Here is a 21,910-nt window from a genome sequence, read left to right as displayed (position 1 = left end):
CTGTTTTTCCTCATGACCTTCAGAATTCCAGTTTGTTAAAACGGTTCTTCTTATTTTACAAAAGACTTATTATTTCTACAAGGTTTATGTTTTTATATATATCTTTCTTTCAAAAACAGGATACTTTTTCTTGTTTTATTTGTCAAAATTGCATATCTTTCCCGCATGTTGAACTGTGTTCAGTCTGTGTTATGTGAAAGTTCTTTATGCATACTTTTCCCCACAGCGCTTGGCGGCATTAACATTAGTGTGGTTTGAAATATATATGAACGGTAATGTTTCAGTTACGTTTTGTTTTTCACTGTTTTATGTGCCCTATGTGTGAAGGTAAACTGTAAATTGTGATACACGAGAACTTTTCCTGTCTCTGGCATTAAAAAGACAAATGAAAATCATAATTTATTCATTTTATACATTGTATTTACTCATTTAAAAAAAAACTTATTTTATTGTTTATTTATTTATTTGTGGAATAACCTTACCCTTTCTTACCTTTTTTATATTTAGTCAAGTTTTGACTAAATATTTTAACATCGAGGGGGAATCGAAACGAGGGTCGTGGTGTATGTGCGTGTGTGTGTGCGTGCGTGTGTGTGTCTGTGTGTGTGTGTAGAGCGATTCAGACTAAACTACTAGACCGATCTTTATGAAATTTTAATGAGAGTTCCTGGGTATGAAATCCCCGAACGTTTTTTTTCATTTTTTTGATAAATGTCTTTGATGACGTCACATCCGGCTTTTCGTGAAAGTTGAGGCGGCACTGTCACGCCCTCATTTTTCAACCAAATTGGTTGAAATTTTGGTCAAGTACTCTTCGACGAAGCCCGGGGTTCGGTATTGCATTTCAGCTTGGTGGCTTAAAAATTAATTAATGACTTTGGTCATTAAAAATCTGAAAATTGTAAAAAAAAATAAAAATTTATAAAACGATCCAAATTTACGTTTATCTTATTCTCCATCATTTGCTGATTCCAAAAACATATAAATATGTTATATTCGGATTAAAAACAAGCTCTGAAAATTAAATATATAAAAATTATTATCAAAATTTTTTTTTCGAAATCAATTTAAAAACACTTTCATCTTATTCCTTGTCGGTTCCTGATTCCAAAAATATATAGATATGATATGTTTGGATTAAAAACACGCTCAGAAAGTTAAAACAAAGAGAGGTACAGAAAAGCGTGCTATCCTTCTCAGCGCAACGAATACCCCGCTCTTCTTGTCAATTCCACGTGCACTGCCTTTGCCACGGGCGGTGGAGTGACGATGCTACGAGTATACGGTCTTGCTGCGTTGCGTTGCGTTCAGTTTCATTCTGTGAGTTCGACAGCTACTTGACTAAATATTGTATTTTCGCCTTACGCGACTTGTTCTTTCTTTCGTTATTGATTGATTTATTACAAGTTACAGAAACACATTACACGAAAAAAAGAAAAGGGTAACCGGAGTTTAAACGGATGTCCACAGATTGTTCATGGGAAATCGATATGAATGTTCACCTTTGACATCTTCTTCTTCTTCTGCGTTCGTGGGCTGAAACTCCCACGTACACTCGTGTTTTTTGCACGAGTGGAATTTTACGTGTCTGACCGTTTTTTACCCCGCCATTTAGGCAGCCATACGCCGTTTTCGGAGGAAGCATGCTGGGTAATTTTGTGTTTCTATAACCCACCGAACTCTGACATGGATTACAGGATCTTTTTCGTGCGCACTTGGTCTTGTGCTTGCGTGTACACACGGGGGTGTTCGGACACCGAGGAAAGTCTGCACACAAAGTTGACTCTGAGAAATAAATCTCTCGCCGAACGTGGGGACGAACTCACGCTGACAGCGGCCAACTGGATACAAATCCAGCGCGCTACCGACTGAGCTACACCCCCGCCCTACCTTTGACATCAATTCCTGAGCCTTTGTGTGTCCACAGACCTGCAAAAGTATAAGTTATCCCTTAAACTGATAGGCCAAAAGTATAGATGGTTTCTCACGCATCATTTTCTTCTCATACTCGGGTTTTACGATTTGATTTACAGCAGTTTCTTTGCCATTCTTATACTCTTTTTTTTTAATTTAAATTTTTTTTTATACATTGTGTGTGATTGAAATGTACCTACACAGAACGGATTTTTTTTTTTACTTAACTGATACTGTTCGGGTCGAAAGTTTATCAATAATAAAGAGTGCTGTGGAGACATTTGTATCTCTTTTCTGTTGACTAATTTAATACAAAGGAGAAAGAGAGAGAGAGAGAGAGAGAGAGAGAGAGAGAGAGAGAGAGAGAGAGAGAGAGAGAGAGAGAGAGAGAGAGAGAGATTATCTGTTCATGTGTGCGAGAGAGAGAGTGAGAGAGGGAGAGAGAGAGGGAGAGAGAGAGATATTGTTCATGTGTGTGGGTGTGTGTGAGAGAGAGAGAGATTGTCTGTTCATGTGTGTGTGTGTGTGTGTGTGTGAGAGAGAGAGAGAGAGAGAGAGAGAGAGAGAGAGAGAGAGAGAGAGAGGGAGGGAGAGGGAGATTGTCTGTTCATGTGTGTGTGTGTGTGTGTGTGAAAGAGAGAGAGAGAGAGAGAGAGAGGGAGAGGGAGATTGTCTGTTCATGTGTGTGTGTGTGTGTGTGAAAGAGATAGAGAGAGAGATTGTATGTGTGTGTGTGTGCCGGTGTGTGTGTGTGTGTGTATGTGTGTGTGTGTGTGTGTGGGGGAGAGAAAGAGAGACAGAGAGAGAGAGAGAGAGAGAGAGAGAGAGAGAGAGAGAGAGAGAGAGAGAGAGAGAGAGAGAGAGGCGGGGGAGTGTACACCATTGCGACTCAAGAAATACCACATGCAGTAAAACACTTATTTATTTCCAGTTGTTGTGTAAAAATATTTTGATAATTAGACATATTTATTTCATCTATATTTACGAAGAAACTCAATAGCAACTCTCTCTTGGTCATGATAAACACAGAAGAAATATCTATGAATTCGTTTCATTTGAAACAGGAAAGGAATAACCAGATTTTAATATAATTGTATGCTGTTCAAATCCGCAATAATAGACAACTCAAAAATAGCAATATCTTTTTTCTTTTTCTTCCTGCGTACCTTTAAAAAATATAATATTAAAATAACAAAGACAATACATTCTTTTATTAACAACTAATGCATTAAAAACACTGATCAGCAACAGAGAAAAAAACGCTGGTGTGATCAGGTCAGATGTTATTAGATAATACAACTTAAAAACAAATCTACAAGGTAATTTTTAATATCAGAATATCATTAAAAATGCACTTTTCTTTATATATTTACAGATATTAACACATGCGCCCTTTTAAACAAAAACTGTGACCATGGCATAGTTATTCGTACATCGGTCCCAAGTATTGTTAACTTTTTTTGTTAGAGGGTCTGGACATAAACAAGTGCAACACTGTTTCAAAACCATATCAATCAATCAATCAATCAATAGGAAGCTTATATAGCGCGTATTCCGTGGGTACAGTTCTAAGCGCTTGTCGAAGAGTTGTCAACACAGGACTAATAAAGAAACTAACATCTACAGACGGACACGAACCCTATCACACACTAGCAAACCCTGATAAACATACAACAAACAACTGTTTAACAACAATGTACACATCAATACCTAGGTCCAAACAAAATAATATTAAGCACAAAGAAAACACCTCTCACAGAGCACAGCACAAGAATGTCTTTTGGGGCACAACACATCACGTCGAACATGAAAGTCGCAGCCAGCTACGGGAAGAACTGAGTCTTCAACCTACTCTTGAACGCGTCAAGAGAGGGGCTCTGGCGAAGCTCAAGCGGCAGGGAGTTCCAGACATTTCAAAACCATATGACGTTTAAGTCTAATTTCGTTGTGTTACCACAGTGTACTTATCCCTCTTTAATTGCCATTTTGGTGTGCATAATAATATACCTACATTACATCTCTCCGTTGTATTTTAAGTATTTGTTATTGATAGTTCAGCACAAAAAGAATACATGACCTCGTTGCACCGGCAGACAAGCATAGTTTGTGTGCGTGCAACTTTTTAGATGAAATTCCATGTTCAAGAAAAATTTTGCAAATTAACTCATGTTATGCTACGTATATCTGGCAATAGTATAATTACCTAATGTACAATAAAATCCACCCTGGAATGTATGCGAGAAATTTGCCCATTTTGTTTTGTAAGTGAAAGATGATTTTTAGCATTTTGATATGGAACGTTTAATTTAGGTTTGGCCCCAAAGGGTTTAGAAACCACATTATTGAGCATACACTAAACACAAACACAGTTGAAAACAATGAATAAGAAATGAGTAATGCAAAAATACAAAAAGTATCAAAACGAAACAAAACCTCATCAGGATTGGAAAAACACAAAGCAAAATCAAACACACATTAAAGGCACAGTAAGCCTCCCGTAAACCATCACAGAGCTCCCCGAGCGTCTACATACAGTACAAGCATACTTCCATTTGAACGCTCACCGAACGGGAACATTCTGGCTGCTTTCTGTAGAGCGTGAGAAATTTTCAAAGAATTCATTTTCGTGGACTTGGTCCTCTACAACAATGGCGCCTCGTTTTGGTGCTGGACGGCTGTTATGAATATTCAATACCAGAAATCACGCCCGGACAGTAAGCCTCCTGTAAACCATCACAGATACTGTCAGGCTTTTACACACAGTACAAACACTCTTCCATTTGAACGCTCACCAAACGGAAACATCGTAGGTGCCCTACGTAAAGAGCGAGCAATTTTTAAAGAATTAATTTTGCAGATTGGAAACTCCAGTATTACAAAAACGGATCTCTCAGTCTCTACTTTCAGATACCTATAAACTGGTAAATTGACAAGAACTGATAAATACATTTGGACGATAAATCTAGGTCATTTAAAAAGCGAATGTATACTTGACAACCTCGGCATTTTACCTATTAATTTACTGTACAAATATCAACATAAATGTAACACTTTTCATATTACTAAAAAGACAGTGCCAAAACACTGACATTCGACACATTATATCAGAAAACGCGTGCATTCTCCGACACCACACGTGAAGGTGTCGATTAATTTTGTTTAATACATCTACCTTTTCATTGGACAAAACCTCACATTCATAAAATAACACTGGTTGTATACAGTTTTAAATAAATCCAACTGCACATCAAGGGGTAAATTCTATTTCTTACATTTCCTCAATAAGGCAAACATATCCCTGTTTGCCAAAGGAATCTGCCTTTCCTGGGCCTCCAAAAATGTATTATTACCATTACGTAATGGTACCAAGGAGTGCGGGAGTGTCATAGTGATTAGAGTGCATGCCTCTCCCGCTGGCAGTCGGGGAGAGACCCCCACTTACAAATACCCGAGAGCTCTCTAGGCCACCAAGCTTGAAATGGGTATCCAAATTAAAGCATTATTCCCGTGTCATTTCATTCAAACTTTCTATGCCAGTTAAGGCCGTTCATTTGAATTTCTGGATCGAAGATTTCTTGTACAGGGATCACGTGACCGCCGCTGAAATAAGGGTACCCTCGAAATCAACCGGAGGGAAGGGGTCATTAACAAATCGACGAAAAATTACAATCACAATGAGCAAAACTTTGCAACTTTTACATTTGAGAAGAAAAATGATTGGTACAGGTACTGCCGAAGTTTTATATGCGTGTAACCCCTGGCGTACATTTGCTTGAGTATCATTTACCTTTAAAAAACACATTCTCTACTTTTTTGGGGCTGCACATTTCCACCTGACCAAAATCGTTCATCCTTATTCACATTACTGTACGTTACTTTCATCACTGGAGACAAGTGACTTGTCAAGAGCTTTTCTTTGTGATGTGTAACGAAAGCAATTGAAAGCACAAAAATGAAATCTATTCCTGTGAATGGTCTTCGCGGTAACTTTTGAGATTCTCCATCTCACAGTTTGGACCAACGCTGCTGCAGGTAAGACCGGAACAGGAGGAATGAGCAGAATTGAACTCTGACGATCGATCAGAGACATTGTCACTCGATAGGTCTGCAGAACGATCAGTCAAGTCACAGCAGGCGGAGGAGGAGGCTCCGTTAGTTGATGAAATCATGGATGGCATAGCAGCTGCACGGTTTGCGTGCAAATCGGTCATGTGGAGAGCAGGTGCGCCAAGCTCGTTTGCATTCTCCGATCTCAGACGACAGCTATTGTGAGGGGTACTTCGTGCCGTCTCATTAGAACCATTCTGAAGATCATCGATGGAACGGGCCCTGGGCTCCAGGTTAGGCATCTTGCGCGACGTGTTTCCGCCAGTATGCGATCTTACATCTTCAGCAAACCCCATACGAGTGTTCAGCTCTCTGTCGACATGTGCAGCGTGGCGAGGGGATAATCTCTCTGATCTTCCCATTGGGTTTTGCGATGAGATACTTCTCTGGTCTCTGCTGTCAGCGAAACTCCCTGGACAAGGGACACTATCCGGACGTAAATCGCCATCGACCCCTCCAGTTGCCCCCAAGGCTTCGGAAGATTCCCCATTCGCCAGATGAGAAGCTGCACAGGCACTGTCGTTTATTGGCAACATCTGTCTTCTTCTGTCGTTGTCCTCTCTGTGTCTCTCAGCAGGTAATCGTTGCGTTGAAGTATCAGAATCAGCAAAGTGCATCGACGAGGCAAAAACGGACACCTCGGAAACACCATCGCTGAAGTTGTCAATATCCAAGAAACTGCCACTTATTGGCACGAACGTGATGTTCTGTGTCTGAACTTGCACCTGTAATCCAACAAAGAATGCTGTAATGGGGTTGGTGTGGGGTGGTAGGGGGTGAGGATTGGGATGGTGCCACTGTCTGGCAGAGCTATTGCACTGCCTTCGCTTTGAGATATAGTTCAAACTTTTTTCTCGGCATGGGTTGTGTGTGCAAGTGAATGTGTACGCGGTAGGATTATCACTCACTCATACTTGTAATTATGTGAGGACTCTGATTTAAAAAGGCACCATGCATCATTCTCATGCAAACCATCAGTTTATGATCACAAAGAGTCCCAGGCTTTTACATAAATTTGAAACATCCTTTCGTTGGAATGTGTACCGTTAGGGGACATACTGGCTTCTCTCCTTGTTACTTTCAAGTTGCGCAAGACAAGCGGAATATTCATTCAAGCCAAAATCATGGGTTTGACACATTTGTGAAGAGAAGAAACGAGTAAAAAAGGGGGAAATGAAAGCGATGTGTGCAATATGTGGCCGTATAAAATTTCATTTCACACGGCATCACTGCAGAGCGCCTAGAACTGTACCCACGGAATATGCGCGATATAAGACTCATTGATTTATTGATTGAATATTGGGCTTTCGGAGAGACGATTGCGAGTTTGACTCCGTTCTTGTCATGCTCGGGAAGCCTTCACTGAACACAAAAAGTTAAGGATATTTTTTTCAGTGGAATACCCTAGATGATAAACAGCAGTGTTTTGATCAGAAACAGATGTGCCTTTCTTCTGCTAAAAAAATGTGTTTTTTGGATTTGAAAAATATTTGGGTATGACGTAACAGGTGCTTGACCAAGCCTACCCTTAAAAATGGCGTTTTTTGACGGCATGAATCACTTTCGACCGTCGAAACGGCGACTAAATCTGAATGATCTTTCAAATAATATAATCACATTATGATGAAAAAATAATACATTCTGTAATCTAGGCAATCTAGGAGTTATCGCGAGTGCGCGACAGTCTTCGATCTTAATTTTCTTTCTTTTGCTGGCAAGACATTTCTTGCCTTTGCTTTTCACTGCAATATAGCAGCGCATACACTTCTGTTGCACAGAAAAAAGTTAAAGCGTGCACTTTTATATCGTATTAGCAATGTCATATGTGATTGTGTTTTTTACGGTTCAGATGACAAAAATGAAAATAACCATTGGTCAAACAGACACCCTATATTAATTGAAATATCGCAGGAAATAGACATAGGCTAGTGATATTGCACAGGAAGTCAGTCATCAGTTAAGGCCGCCGTTTTTAGACGGTCACTTTAAAAACAGTCGAAGTAGATATTTCCCACATACACAAATTGGTGAAAAGCTGAGCAAAACATAGCGAAAAGGCAAATCGCGAGAGACGCTCAGGATGTTTACATGTGTTTTAATGCAATTCTAATTCTAAGTTTACAGCAAATATGAAGCGGGCTAGAGTCATTAGTTTTAAGTGCAATCGTTTAATTCTTAATACATGTGATGTTTTTATGTCTGTGATCGCCTGACACTGTAAGGCAATTTTCCTTGTTTTTATGAGGACAGTAAACATTTTGAGTCTTGAAAAAAAAAAATGGGTAAAGCATGCATCATCTTTATATGCAGAACTGTGTCCTGGAAATTGCATGTGAAGTCTCCGAAGGGGGTGCATTGAACAGCATTTAAGAGCAGAAAAACAACAGCAAGAGACACAAGGCAGCAGCAGACGCTTTTTGAATTGGATAACTGGATTTCACAACCACGTGAGATGGAAGCAAAGTGTGTTCAGACACAATAGTTTAAACCACAACATCCCTGAGATAAAAACATATTTGATCTGAGTATGAGAAAGAGAGACAGTTGGGATGAGAGGGAGGATTGAGTCCCATTCTCTGTGTGTAATTACTACCTAGATTTGTGCGACTCCACATGATTACATAATCTTTAAGCCGAAACAATTCTGTGAAAACAAAAGACAATTGTTTGAAATGTTGATTACTTCCATGCTCTTCGTTCAGTGAAAACGACCATCAGTATATTGCTACAGAAACAGGAGGACTAGCTGCCTTTGCTTTACAAAAGGAAGTGTTTTAAAAGCTTAATTAAATGTCGTAGAATAGGCAAAGAAAGAGCACTCTTTGTGATGTTTATTTGGGGTTATTTCCACTGAATAGCTTCCCTTGTTTGTGTACGTGATGAACTTTATTAGGGAACCGCGTCTTTCCACCAGGTGGCGCTTCTTTGCTTCTTTTGTGTCCAATACCCGAGAGAGGCAGCTACGCATTACTTTGATTTAAATTATAACCGTACTTATGCCTTTTTGAGCAAACCGTGCCGTTTCTTTCGTACTTGTTCGATGAGATTTTTGTTGTTTTTATTGTTTATTTGTCGAACTTTATCCGTTTATATCTTCTTTCTGTTGGTGATGTATCACACTATTTAATGAGCCAATTGGGTCTCAAACAGGCTTTAATCGCTACAGAGAACCTTTATCCAATACTTCATATGTGGCCAAGTGGCGATTACATGTACTGTTGTCCCTCTCTTTTACTCCCTGTCTATTATCTTCCCCTGACCCAAGTTGTGTCTCCAGCTAGGATTATAGTGTGTGTTTAACTATCGTAGGGAAGACTCTTGACCGGATTCCTTTCTAACCTCTTATCCCAGATTTAGGTGGTCGTTATGTAATGTGCCGCCAGACTGTCTGGGTATCGTTGGACGGCGTTTTGTCAAGTGGGTGTCATTTCTTTTGACAGGGTGGCTTGGAGGTTTTAGTCTCTTACCCCTCTCCCCCTTCTTTGTAACTGGTTGTAATCTAATGAGCCTTATCCGGTGTGCACGGCAGACTTAGTGTAACTACTCGTAATATTTCCGGTGCGTGACACCTCTGTAACGATTTCTGCCTCGGTAACGATCCCTTTTCATTGGGCAGGCAATCTTAAGTAGAACGCCCCCCGTTGTCTGACACCGGGTATCTTTCCTATTGGCTATTGGGAATCGGAGTTGACCAGCCTTTAAAAGGGAGAGCATTTAGGCTAGAGGAGAGAACGCGATTTGTGATATACTGAGCTGTGTGCTGCTCGATTGTGTCGGTTGACGTGAACGGTCGAAGTGCTGACCATATTTGTCGCGAAGTTGTAATCAGTCGACTTGTGGTGTTAGATTCCGATACCTGTGCTCTTGTGTTTACGTTTCACTGAGTGTGCTCACTGAGGAGAATCTGTAAGTAACTAAATGCTTTATTCATTCCTTATGCTGTATTCATTCCTTATGCTGTATTCTTTCCTTATGCTCTATTCTTATGTTTCATTTCATGCTATGATGTTTGCATATGTACAGTTTGACGCTGATGTGGTCCCGGGCGATGTCCGACCGGTCTCGCGTCAGAGTTGATGACGCCATTTTGATCTATCAGAGAGATGTGTTTTCTAGATCAGTTTCTAATTACTTTTATGATTTGGCGCTGAAATTGAGCGTTAATAACTTCTAATATTTGATGACCAGTTGTTCTAAAGCTGTTTTAGAGTCTTGTAAATTAAAGACTCGTAAGAATCAAGTAAGGCAGACTCGTTCTCATTTTCCCGCCAGTTCAATGGGCTTTGTTTGGGGAAAACACATATACACATTTTGTACTAGCATTCCACTGGGCTAAATAATGTCTAGCACATAAAACTCGCGCGTGTATCGTAACCCATGTGTATCGTTGCCATTTTTCCCCATTTTCATCACATATTATTTCTGGAGATCAGTAAAGTCTGAGTAGTAGTCGGTTAAAAGCCCAAAGTTAAGCCCTCCGTGCCATTGGCCCGTAAAGCTACCTATTTACGATTTAGGCGCAGAAACCCCTACAATTGATGAACGGGAATTATGGTTGACATATATTTTGGGTAATGAACTCGTATCATGAGTTATCTTTCTTATTCTTGTCGTTATTATTCAACTCTATGAAGATGTGTCTTCATGGCGATGTACATACTTAATAATAACAATTATTTTGCAGTTGCGGTTCATGCAGTTGATTAATTTATGTAGAGCATTTTCCAATGCAAGGCTTAGGCCTAAGGGAAGATGTTGGTTACTTCCCTTGACATTAGCTGTTGTGGAGTTGTTTAACTCACTGTGGATTCTCTTTCAGAGAATGCTGTGTCTGCAGGATTTTGGCTGTATTGTTTAGGTTTATTGTGGAATGTATGTATGGTTAGGATGCATTGGTATGAATGATGCGTTTTACTTGTTATGCCATGTACTTATATTATGTTTTCTTTTCTTTTCATGTGTCATCAGACACTGCTTTCTGGTGTTAACTTTCTGGTGTTAACTTTCTGGTGTTAACTTTCTGGTGTTAACTTTCTGGTGTTAACTTTCTGGTGTTAACTTTCTGGTGTTAACTTTCTGGTGTTAACTTTCTGGTGTTAACTTTCTGGTGTTAACTTTCTGGTGTTTGCTTCTGGTGTACGTTAAGTAAAAGTCACGTTATCGCAACCTCTGTCTTGGCGTCTCATTTATGCTTCCTGGCCTATTTTCCCCCTTCCACTCCACCCTATCACATCTGGCGCTGCGAGCAGGGTTCAGGAAGTAGAGACGCCGTAGTTTAACACCAGAAAGCAGGGAAAGCAGTGTAGGAGGGACTCAGCACATCCAAGATGGCGGTCGACGGGGTTCCTAGACCCCAGTGGCAGATGTTCTCCCCTCCCAGGCTCCCCCTCTTCACTAGCAGCAAAGATGGCTGTCTGCTAGACGACTACGTCACAGAGGCTCGCCGCATCATTGCCCACTTCAACCTGGAGGCGCTGGGCGGCGAGGCTGCTGAATGGCTGATCCAGTCACTTGCCGGGCCTGCCAAGAAGGAGATCAACTTGCACCCCCCTCAGGCGACCGCTACGGCTGACCTAGTCTTGACCATCCTGCAGGACGCGTTTGGGGACCACGCCAGCATTTCCACTCTCCTAGCGTCGTTCTACAGCATCTGCCAGAGTCAAGAGGAGGGCATTCTCTCATATGCCCACAAGTTGCAGGCTCTGCGGGACAAGACGAATGCTGTTGTTGCCGGTACGGTTTCCGATGCTGCACTTCGTGATCGATTCATGCACGGACTGTTCTTGCCTGCAATGAGACGGGACCTCATGCGCTTTGCGAGAGGGCGTGAGGCTGTCCCTTTTGCGGCAGTCCGTGCAGAAGCTCTCAGGTGGATGAGGGAAGATTTCGAGGTGGTGACGAAGCAACAACAACAAGCAACAGAGAGCAGCACTGAGGTACGCAGCCTGCAATTACAAGTCAACGAACTCGCCATCAAGTCAGCAGAGCTTCGAGCTGCCTTGCACCAACGCCCGCCGGCTGCCTCTCGTCATCAGCAACCGTCCGCGAAGCCACGTTGTTGGCTTTGCAACCGCCACGGGCACCTACAGAGCAGGTGCCCTACCAAGCGTCATGGGAGTCCGTTGTCATGGAGACAGCCCAGTGAGCTACGTGTGGACCAGCAGTCAACATCCATCAAACAACCGCCCCGCGAGCAGAGCAGTCAGACAGAGGAGGTTGTGACTGCTCAGGAACAGCTGACGTCGAAGCACGAGGCCTCCATTGACAGATTAGAGACCCGACTGAAGAAGGAACTGGAGGCCAAACAACAGTTACAGGATGAACGTTTTCAGAAGGACTTAGAAATACGCCAACTTAGAGAGCGGTTAGTCTTCAAGTGTGAAGAGGTGTCAATTGAGCGGAAAGCAGCAGGACACATTCGCAAAGACCTGGAAGCATTGTTGCAACAGCAGCTCACAGAGAAAGAGCATCGGCTTGCGACAGCCCCAGCCCCCGTAGAGCCTCACGACGCTGACCCGATAACATTGTGGGATTCTGTGCTCAATTTGTCCTGCCCCTTTACTCTAAGTCCCAGCTAAACCACCCCCTCGTGAACAGTCAGGAAAACAATGTGCTGCTGTCACGTGGGCAATGTGTCATTTGTGAGACTGTTCGTGTTCTGCTAAGAGACTGTGTGTACACTATGAGTATTGATTGCCTGTTGTATTGTGTCTTGTATGAATGGGTTGGGTGACTGTGAGTGTCATCCGTTACCGTTTCTGATTTTATTTGTTGTTTTACTTGGGTGAACTTGTGTTTGATTTATAGATGTCATTTTCAGCTATTCCCGAGGCGCTGTACCTGCGAGGACGCAGTTGGTATAGAGCTGGGGGGGATGTAGCCAAGTGGCGATTACATGTACTGTTGTCCCTCTCTTTTACTCCCTGTCTATTATCTTCCCCTGACCCAAGTTGTGTCTCCAGCTAGGATTATTGTGTGTTTACTATCGTAGGGAAGACTCTTGACCGGATTCCTTTCTAACCTCTTATCCCAGATTTAGGTGGTCGTTATGTAATGTGCCGCCAGACTGTCTGGGTATCGTTGGACGGCGTTTTGTCAAGTGGGTGTCATTTCTTTTGACAGGGTGGCTTGGAGGTTTTAGTCTCTTACCCCTCTCCCCCTTCTTTGTAACTGGTTGTAATCTAATGAGCCTTATCCGGTGTGCACGGCAGACTTAGTGTAACTACTCGTAATATTTCCGGTGCGTGACACCTCTGTAACGATTTCTGCCTCGGTAACGATCCCTTTTCATTGGGCAGGCAATCTTAAGTAGAACGCCCCCCGTTGTCTGACACCGGGTATCTTTCCTATTGGCTATTGGGAATCGGAGTTGACCAGCCTTTAAAAGGGAGAGCATTTAGGCTAGAGGAGAGAACGCGATTTGTGATATACTGAGCTGTGTGCTGCTCGATTGTGTCGGTTGACGTGAACGGTCGAAGTGCTGACCATATTTGTCGCGAAGTTGTAATCAGTCGACTTGTGGTGTTAGATTCCGATACCTGTGCTCTTGTGTTTACGTTTCACTGAGTGTGCTCACTGAGGAGAATCTGTAAGTAACTAAATGTTTTATTCATTCCTTATGTTTTATTCATTCCTTGTGCTGTATTCTTTCCTTATGCTTTATTCTTATGTTTCATTTCATGCTATGATGTTTGCATATGTACATTTTGACGCTGATTTGGTCCCGGGCGATGTCCGACCGGTCTCGCGTCAGAGTTGATGACGCCATTTTGATCTATCAGAGAGATGTGTTTTCTAGATCAGTTTCTAATTACTTTTATGATTTGGCGCTGAAATTGAGCGTTAATAACTTCTAATATTTGATGACCAGTTGTTCTAAAGCTGTTTTAGAGTCTTGTAAATTAAAGACTCGTAAGAATCAAGTAAGGCAGACTCGTTCTTATTTTCCCGCCAGTTCAATGGGCTTTGTTTGGGGAAAACACATATACACATTTTGTACTAGCATTCCACTGGGCTAAATAATGTCTAGCACAATAAACTCGCGCGTGTATCGTAACCCATGTGTATCGTTGCCATTTTTCCCCATTTTATCACACATTATTTCTGGAGATCAGTAAAGTCTGAGTAGTAGTCGGTTAAAAGCCCAAAGTTAAGCCCTCCGTGCCATTGGCCCGTAAAGCTACCTATTTACGATTTAGGCGCAGAAACCCCTACAATTGATGAACGGGAATTATGGTTGACATATATTTTGGGTAATGAACTCGTATCATGAGTTATCTTTCTTATTCTTGTCGTTATTATTCAACTCTATGAAGATGTGTCTTCATGGCGATGTACATACTTAATAATAACAATTATTTTGCAGTTGCGGTTCATGCAGTTGATTAATTTATGTAGAGCATTTTCCAATGCAAGGCTTAGGCCTAAGGGAAGATGTTGGTTACTTCCCTTGACATTAGCTGTTGTGGAGTTGTTTAACTCACTGTGGATTCTCTTTCAGAGAATGCTGTGTCTGCAGGATTTTGGCTGTATTGTTTAGGTTTATTGTGGAATGTATGTATGGTTAGGATGCATTGGTATGAATGGTGCGTTTTACTTGTTATGCCATGTACTTATATTATGTTTTCTTTTCTTTTCATGTGTCATCAGACACTGCTTTCTGGTGTTAACTTTCTGGTGTTAACTTTCTGGTGTTAACTTTCTGGTGTTAACTTTCTGGTGTTAACTTTCTGGTGTTAACTTTCTGGTGTTAACTTTCTGGTGTTAACTTTCTGGTGTTTGCTTCTGGTGTACGTTAAGTAAAAGTCACGTTATCGCAACCTCTGTCTTGGCGTCTCATTTATGCTTCCTGGCCTATTCCCCCCTTCCACTCCACCCCATCACACATACATTACAAAACACAAGATTGTTACCATAAGGTCCGTTGTAGTCACTCTCTCCTTTCTGGCTTGGCTGGTAGTGTCCGTCCATGATGGCTTCAAAGTCTCTGGAGCTACATGGCTGAGGTCAATTGCGAATCGAAAACAGCTCATGTTGTTTTGTACTGTGTCGTACTGTTTCAGCAACCATTTGTAGGAAATGGGTTTTATTTTACCTTTGTGGAGGCACTTCCGACAACTCAGGATTTTGGGCAGATCAAAGCCCTGCAAAAAATTTAAATAAGATCAATGTTTGAATGAAAGAGAAAGAGATTGAGTTATAGATTGATTGAGAGAGAGAGAGAGAGAGAGAGAGAGAGAGAGAGAGAGAGAGAGAGAGAGAGAGCGAAAGAGAGAGAGCGAAAGAGAGAGAGAGAGAGAGCGAAAGAGAGAGAGAGAGAGAGAGAGAGCGAAAGAGAGAGAGAGAAAGAGAGAGAGAGAGAGAGAGAGAGAGAGAGAGAGAGAGAGAGAGAGAGAGAGAGAGAGAGAGAGTCAAACAAGCACCTCTGAAGCACGTTACAGAACGGTCCGAACAACCCCCCGTTGTCTAGACCTTGCTCGGCGAGCGGTCGCCATTGTAACACTTCAGTGACACCAGATAATGGTACTCGTACCGAGCGCTTGCTAACGTTCGCTAACGTTTGCGAGCGACACAACAAAACTATGCGTTGCCTACAAAACGTTTGCTAACGTTACAGAACATTCTGCCCATCCAACGCACCCCAAATCATTTGAGCGAAGGAAATTTATGTATGAGCTTTAAAGCCCCAGTCCGTCTCAACTGGTTTACAGAACGATTTAAATCTTCTCATGAAAAAAGCAGTTCCAACCGTATCGAACACACAGTCAATAGCATTTACTAGCATTAAATGACACAGTTAGTTTGAATGGCTATTTAGCTCGCGTAAACCACACACCTGTTTTCGTGGTTTATCTTACCCCTGAGCCATCGTGAACCCGTGTGATCCACTTTCCTTTTTTTCACACAATTTAGTAGTCAGTTTGTGATTTCAATGCGACTCGCTGTATCTGCAATAGCACGTTATTGTGTACCTCTGAATCTAAAACGCAACAAACGGCTGCGAGTCACACGAACTGAGCGGTGGAGGTTGGCCGTTCAAAGAAACTGGCGACATGCAGAACATTCGTCTGCTACGAGAAACACGTTTTGCGGGACAAGCTTCCGGGATGCCTTCAGTAAAAATGTCAAAATTTCGAGTTGTACTCATCTTGTCTTGGTGAAAAAAGAATTATTTTATGATTTAAGAATGTTTGTGTAACAAGCTGTCAATTTATTACTTAGATTTTAAAAGTTAGGTCCAGCGCCAAAAATAAATTATTTGAGAATTGCTCGCTCTTTACGGAAGGCACCTAGGATGTTCTCAAGCGGTGAGTGTTTAAACAAAAGGGTGTTTGTACTGTGTGTAAAAGCCTGATGTGATAGTTTACGGGAAGCTGAGTGTGCCATTAATATATCATCCGTGGACCTATTCGAGCACGGAGATGAAGAGAATGGAGTCTTCCCAAATGAACATCGCTGCAGCTATCGATATCCCAAAGTATTGAAGCAGGGTTCACACAAAGCATAATGTGGGCGTAATAAAAACATATTAAGTGATTCACAATCTGCGTAATTGGAGAGAGAGAGAGAGAGAGAGAGAGAGAGAGAGAGAGAGAGAGAGAGAGAGAGAGAGAGAGAGAGAGAGAGAGAGAGAGAGAGAGAGAGAGAGAGAGAGAGAGAGAGAGAGAGAGAGAGAGAGAGAGAGAGAGAGAGAGAGAGAGAGAGAGAGAGAGAGAGAGAGAGAGAGAGAGAGAGAGAGAGGGAGAGTGGTATAGATACCTTTTGCAAAGGCTTGACTAACTGTCCATGTTCATCCTCACAGTGTCGCACTGCATCAGCTGTCTCCTCAATGATTCTAAGGCGCACGTAGAGTAACGAATCTTTCAAATCTTCCAGCAAATGGACAGGTTCCCGGGTATCGGCTTCTATCTCATACAGCTGAAACCAAAACACACAAAAGCACATGATCTTAGCTGAAATAATCTGTGAACAAAACAAGATGAAGAAGAAGACCACCACCACCACCACCACAACAACAACAACAACTACAACTACAACAACAGAATCAAAATGGAAGACTAGAATACATGTTCAAAAGTTGTCTCTTCCAAAACCGTTTTCCGGAAATAACTCTGTCAGGAAAAAAAGGCGTAGTAGATGAGTTGCGCCCCGCTCACCTAGTACACACAGGAAACACGTGGTCGACCAGTTAAAACAACGATTGCAGCGAATAACTGACTCCGATGTGTATGTCTTGCAGTGGCCGCTGTTTATGACCCCATTTCTTTCGAAAATATACACATCAGAGTTTTTGATTTGATGCGGCAATGTCGGATCGAACGTGTTGCCTGAGGTCACGTGAGTTTCGTTTGTGGTTAAGGTCACGGCAGCGTTGGAAACTGACGCACGTGCTAAGCGATCGCTGCAGGCCTTTAAGTATATTGTGACTCCAATGTGCTGATTTGTGAAAGAGGCATATCGATTGGACACTACACATGGACTGCCATCATGGTTTTTAATTGGTCGACCACGTGATTCCTGTTTGTAAGCGGGGCGCAACTCTCCCACAACGCTTGCAAATCCTGACAAACGATAACTAAATTTGGATTAAGTCCGGCTACTAAATTAAATCCAGGAAACCTTCATTTTTGTTTGACGTATACTTGACTGAGTGATGGAAACAATTGATAATTTAAGAAAACTCAAAGGAACCTAATATGGTGCTTAAAGCCATATGTACTCGATGACTATACACGCTAATTGCTTTACCAACAGCTGGAGACAGACTAAATTAAGTTCCCTGAAAAATATTGTGGTCTAGGACCCCTTAAATGTTGAGATATTTGAATTTTCATTTTGATCTGGATCGTCCTATTTATAGATTTGGCAACACATGTAACGTTGATGCAAGGGAGAGAACACCGCGGCTTTGTTGACATCATCACTTTTTCAGAGGCTAGAACAAGCTGTAATGCATGTATTATGGTCCGCGCATGGTGACGTATCGTCATTATATGGTCTTATGGTGCGTTTGACATCGATTGTGGGCAAACTACACTTTGTAAACACGGGAGTGCGTTAGTATGCCTTTAAGAAAGGAAGTTGCTTATGACAATCAGTAATCTGATTATAGCCAGATCTGTTGGGGGAAGTTTACAGCAAACTGGACTGGTTGGTCCGGTGTCAGAATAATGTGACTGGGTGAGACATGAAGCCTGTGCTGCGACTTCTGTCTTGTGTGTGGCGCACGTTAAATGTCAAAGCAGCACCGCCCTGATATGGCCCTTCGTGGTCGGCTGGGCGTTAAGCAAACAAACAAACAGCAAACTGGAACTAAATGTGTGAATAGTGTCACAAGAATGTCACGTCCGAAAAAGCAAAGAATAACCCTGCCATGCTTTGAACGCAACAGGGTTCAAGTAATTTCCATGTGAAGACTATCTAAACATACAAGTGTTTCAAGCACTCAAGCCTAAAGTTTGAAAACATTTGTACAAGTTTAAGTACCACTTTCATTTTGAGGTTTTTTTTATATAAAAAAATGTGATAGAGGCAAACGAAAGGTTTGAGGATATATCACCGCATTCCAAAGCGCGGCAAGTTTATGACAGAACTTTAGACGCGATATTTTTGGTTGCCTGGGCCGATCGACGGGAGAAACAGGCTGAAGCTTTTAATGATTGCTTTGATGAATGACAAACAAAAGAGAGAGAAAGGAGAAAACCTCTCACCTTTCTGAAGTCAGCGACCTTAAGCTTCGCATCCCAGACATGAACGGATACGTTGATGACAGGACGAGATTCATCAGACGATGATCCACTGCCCGCTGCATACAGCTCTACATTCTTCTTCTTCTTGGCGTGACAGAATGTGCAGACATAGCCACAAAAACGATTAGTTTTTATCTGCACATTACCAGCTGTGTCCGAGTCAAAAAGATAAAATCCACCTCCCTCTAGATCTTGCTGTGTCCATTCCATGCTAAAATTGCCCTGTGCATTTTCATGCACATCAGCTGAAGCTGCCATGGTGAGTCGACCGTCCTCGCTGAGGTCTACAGCTTTCTTGATTTTGCTGATTGCTAGATCTAGATCACTACCATGACCTCGTGTCAAGTGATATATTTGCACCATATCCGCGTCGAAATCAGCCGGAAGGCAATGTCGCAAGGTAATGGTCACAGGACGCTGAAACTCAAAGTCCTCTCCAGCCCAGTATTCCACTAGGGGCGAAACCACTTCTTCGTTTTCTGAAAGGTTCATCAAATGGCGAATATGATCTACATCAGCGCAGATTGATGAATGGACCTTAATTTGTGTGTTTCTTTCTACTGCACCCGGTGGCACGTGCAGAATGACATCAGATCCGGTCTGACGGAGAAAACCTCCTTCAGCAAAAAATGTCTGAGAATCCTGCCAATCTGAACTGAAAATGGGAGAGGGCACCCCGTCATTAAGACCTCCCTTGGTGTTGCAGTCAGCGTCAGCCGACCGCGACGAACCCTCACACTGCTCACACTGCTCACACTCTCCATTCGACTGTCCAGATGAAGCGGATGACGAGCTCGAAGAGCAGAAGGTGCAATTAGTTTCCTCTGTATCCGTGTTTTGACTTCCGGGTGTAGACATAACTTTTGCAGTTTTTGTTGTTGTTGTTGTTGTTCCTCGTTCTATGCAATTGCAAGGAAAAAAGACAATGCAGACATTTTTCGTCAAGATGAACAATCGCCTGGTAATGCTTTCACACTTTATGAGGTGGTGCCTATCTTTTATTCCCCCATCTGTTTCTTTCTCTCTGTAAACTTGTAGGGCTAGTTATTTATCGGTAACTTACCCAGCAACCAAAATCGCTTTCCCAAGAACAGGCCTGAATCCTCGATAGCACACAGGTTTAGGAGCTAGACTTTGTGGGAACTACTTTTGCGATTGAAATGTTCCGAACGCTCTTATGTAGAGGTTACATGCCGAGTCTCAGTGATTATTAAAAATAATTGTCGAAGTTAGCGGATCATGAAAAATGCAAGCTTCAGCGAGCTTTTTCATGACCGCGAACTGAGACCATTATTTTTTATAACCACTGAGACGAGGTGTGTAACCTCTTTATTCCTCTTTTCTTCAGTTATTCAAAGAAAAGAGGAGTTTTTTTGGCGAAAGTTTGATCGAATGCTATTCACTCAACCGGTCAACCTGCGAGGGCGATCGATTAATGCGCGGTTGTATAGTTCCGTGCAAATCATTCCATTCTGTTAACATTTCTTGTCTGTTTCCCTAGTTTGGACTAAAATCAAGTACACAGATAAGCTGTTATTCTGCTGTGGCGGTAAAGGCAGATGTGTGTTCTGTTTATGTTTTGGTATCGCTTAGGATAATGTTCTTTCGTCAAATGGGACTAGCAGACGAACTTTTGCACCCGTGTTCCAACGTTAAAAACTGTATGAAGTTAAGTTTTCTGGGGAAAATAGTGTATGAAACCGCTTTATGTTGTTTAAATTGATGAGATGTGTGCATTTGGTTGCGTGTGATCTGTTTATAAAATGAAATATTGTTGAAAACTGACCGTCGGATTGCAGTCTGTTGTCGAAGAAACTGAGTGAAAAGAAATTTGAAAGGGGAACTACTCTTGTCGCTAGGCAAAGTATGAAAGTTACTTGCCTTGGAATTTGCTTGTGTTGATTCGAGATCTGACGCGAGTATCTCTGTACGGATCGTTACTTGTACTTGATTTTAGTCCAAAACAGGGAAACTGACAAGAAGTGTTAACAGAATTGAATGATTTTCACGGAACTATACAACTGCGCATTATTCAATCGCCTGCGCAGGTAGACTGGTTGAGTGAATAGGATTCGATCAAACTTTCGCATAAAAACTCCTCTTTTCTTTGAATAACTGAAGAAAAGAGTAATTAAGAGGTTACATACCTCGCCTCAGTGAATATTAAAAATAATGGTCTCAGTTTGCGGTCATGAAAAAGCTCGCTGAAGCTCGCATTTTTCATGAACCGCAAACTTCGACCATTATTTTTAAAAAATCACTGAGACTCGGCATGTAACCTCTAGCCCACCTCTCCCGCGCTTTTTTACATTTAGTCAAGTTTTGACTAAATGTTTTAACGTAGAGGGGGGAATCGAGACGAGGGTCGTGGTGTATGTGCGTGTGTCTGTGTGTGTGTGTGTGTGTGGAGAGCGATTCAGACTAAACTACTGGACCGATCTTTATGAAATTTGACATGAGAGTTCCTGGGTATGAAATCCCCGAACGTTTTTTTCATTTTTTTGATAAATGTCTTTGATGACGTCATATCCGGCTTTTCGTGAAAGTTGAGGCGGCACTGTCACGCCCTCATTTTTCAACCAAATTGATTGAAATTTTGGTCAAGTAATCTTCGACAAAGCCCGGACTTCGGTATTGCATTTCAGCTTGGTGGCTTAAAAATTAATTAATGACTTTGGTCATTAAAAATCTGAAAATTGTAAAAAGAAATAAAAATTTATTTAACGATTATAAATTTACGTTCATCTTATTCTCCATCACTTTCTCATTCCAAAAACATATAAATATGTTATATTTGGATTAAAAACAAGCTCTGAAAATTAAATATATAAAAATTATTATCAAAATTAAATTGTCCAAATCAATTTAAAAACACTTTCATCTTATTCCTTGTCGGTTCCTGATTCCAAAAACATATAGATATGATATGTTTGGATTAAAAACACGCTCAGAAAGTTAAAACAAAGAGAGGTACAGAAAAGCGTGCTATCCTTCTTAGCGCAACTACTACCCCACTCTTCTTGTCAATTTCACTGCCTTTGCCATGAGCGGTGGACTGACGATGCTACGAGTATACGGTCTTGCTGAAAAATGGCATTGCGTTCAGTTTCATTCTGTGAGTTCGACAGCTACTTGACTAA

At 41.7% G+C, this 21,910-nt stretch overlaps 2 protein-coding genes across 2 annotated transcripts in view; both read left to right on the top strand.

The window, feature by feature from the left end:
- The first annotated feature begins 9,476 nt into the window (after positions 1-9,476).
- Positions 9,477-12,166, top strand: LOC138979151 (uncharacterized). The gene is made up of 3 exons (XM_070351961.1): positions 9,477-9,927; positions 10,990-12,075; positions 12,111-12,166. The coding sequence occupies exons 2-3, from the start codon at positions 11,349-11,351 to the stop codon at positions 12,164-12,166; spliced, it is 783 nt and encodes a 260-aa protein (XP_070208062.1). The 5' UTR covers positions 9,477-9,927; positions 10,990-11,348.
- Positions 12,167-19,431: 7,265 nt separating this feature from the next.
- Positions 19,432-21,910, top strand: part of LOC138979150 (uncharacterized) — a 28,669-nt gene continuing 26,190 nt past the window's right edge. The window contains exon 1 of the mRNA XM_070351960.1: positions 19,432-19,578. Within this exon, the coding sequence (XP_070208061.1) occupies positions 19,432-19,578 (147 nt within the window). The remainder of the gene's footprint in view (positions 19,579-21,910) is intronic.

This window comes from Littorina saxatilis, linkage group LG10 (assembly GCF_037325665.1).
Source record: "Littorina saxatilis isolate snail1 linkage group LG10, US_GU_Lsax_2.0, whole genome shotgun sequence".
Lineage (NCBI taxonomy): Eukaryota > Metazoa > Mollusca > Gastropoda > Littorinimorpha > Littorinidae > Littorina > Littorina saxatilis.
Note: the sequence above shows the minus strand (reverse complement) of the source record. Positions and strands in the feature narration are given on the sequence as shown.

What these genes read in the sequence shown, in the direction of transcription:
- LOC138979151 (XM_070351961.1), top strand. Translation starts at nt 11,349, where the DNA reads ATGGCGGTCGACGGGGTTCCTAGACCCCAGTGGCAGATGTTCTCCCCT. An exon ending in GCAACCGTCCGCGAAGCCAC is followed by an intron (nt 12,076 to 12,110) that starts GTTGTTGGCTTT and finishes GGGCACCTACAG; the next exon opens with AGCAGGTGCCCTACCAAGCG.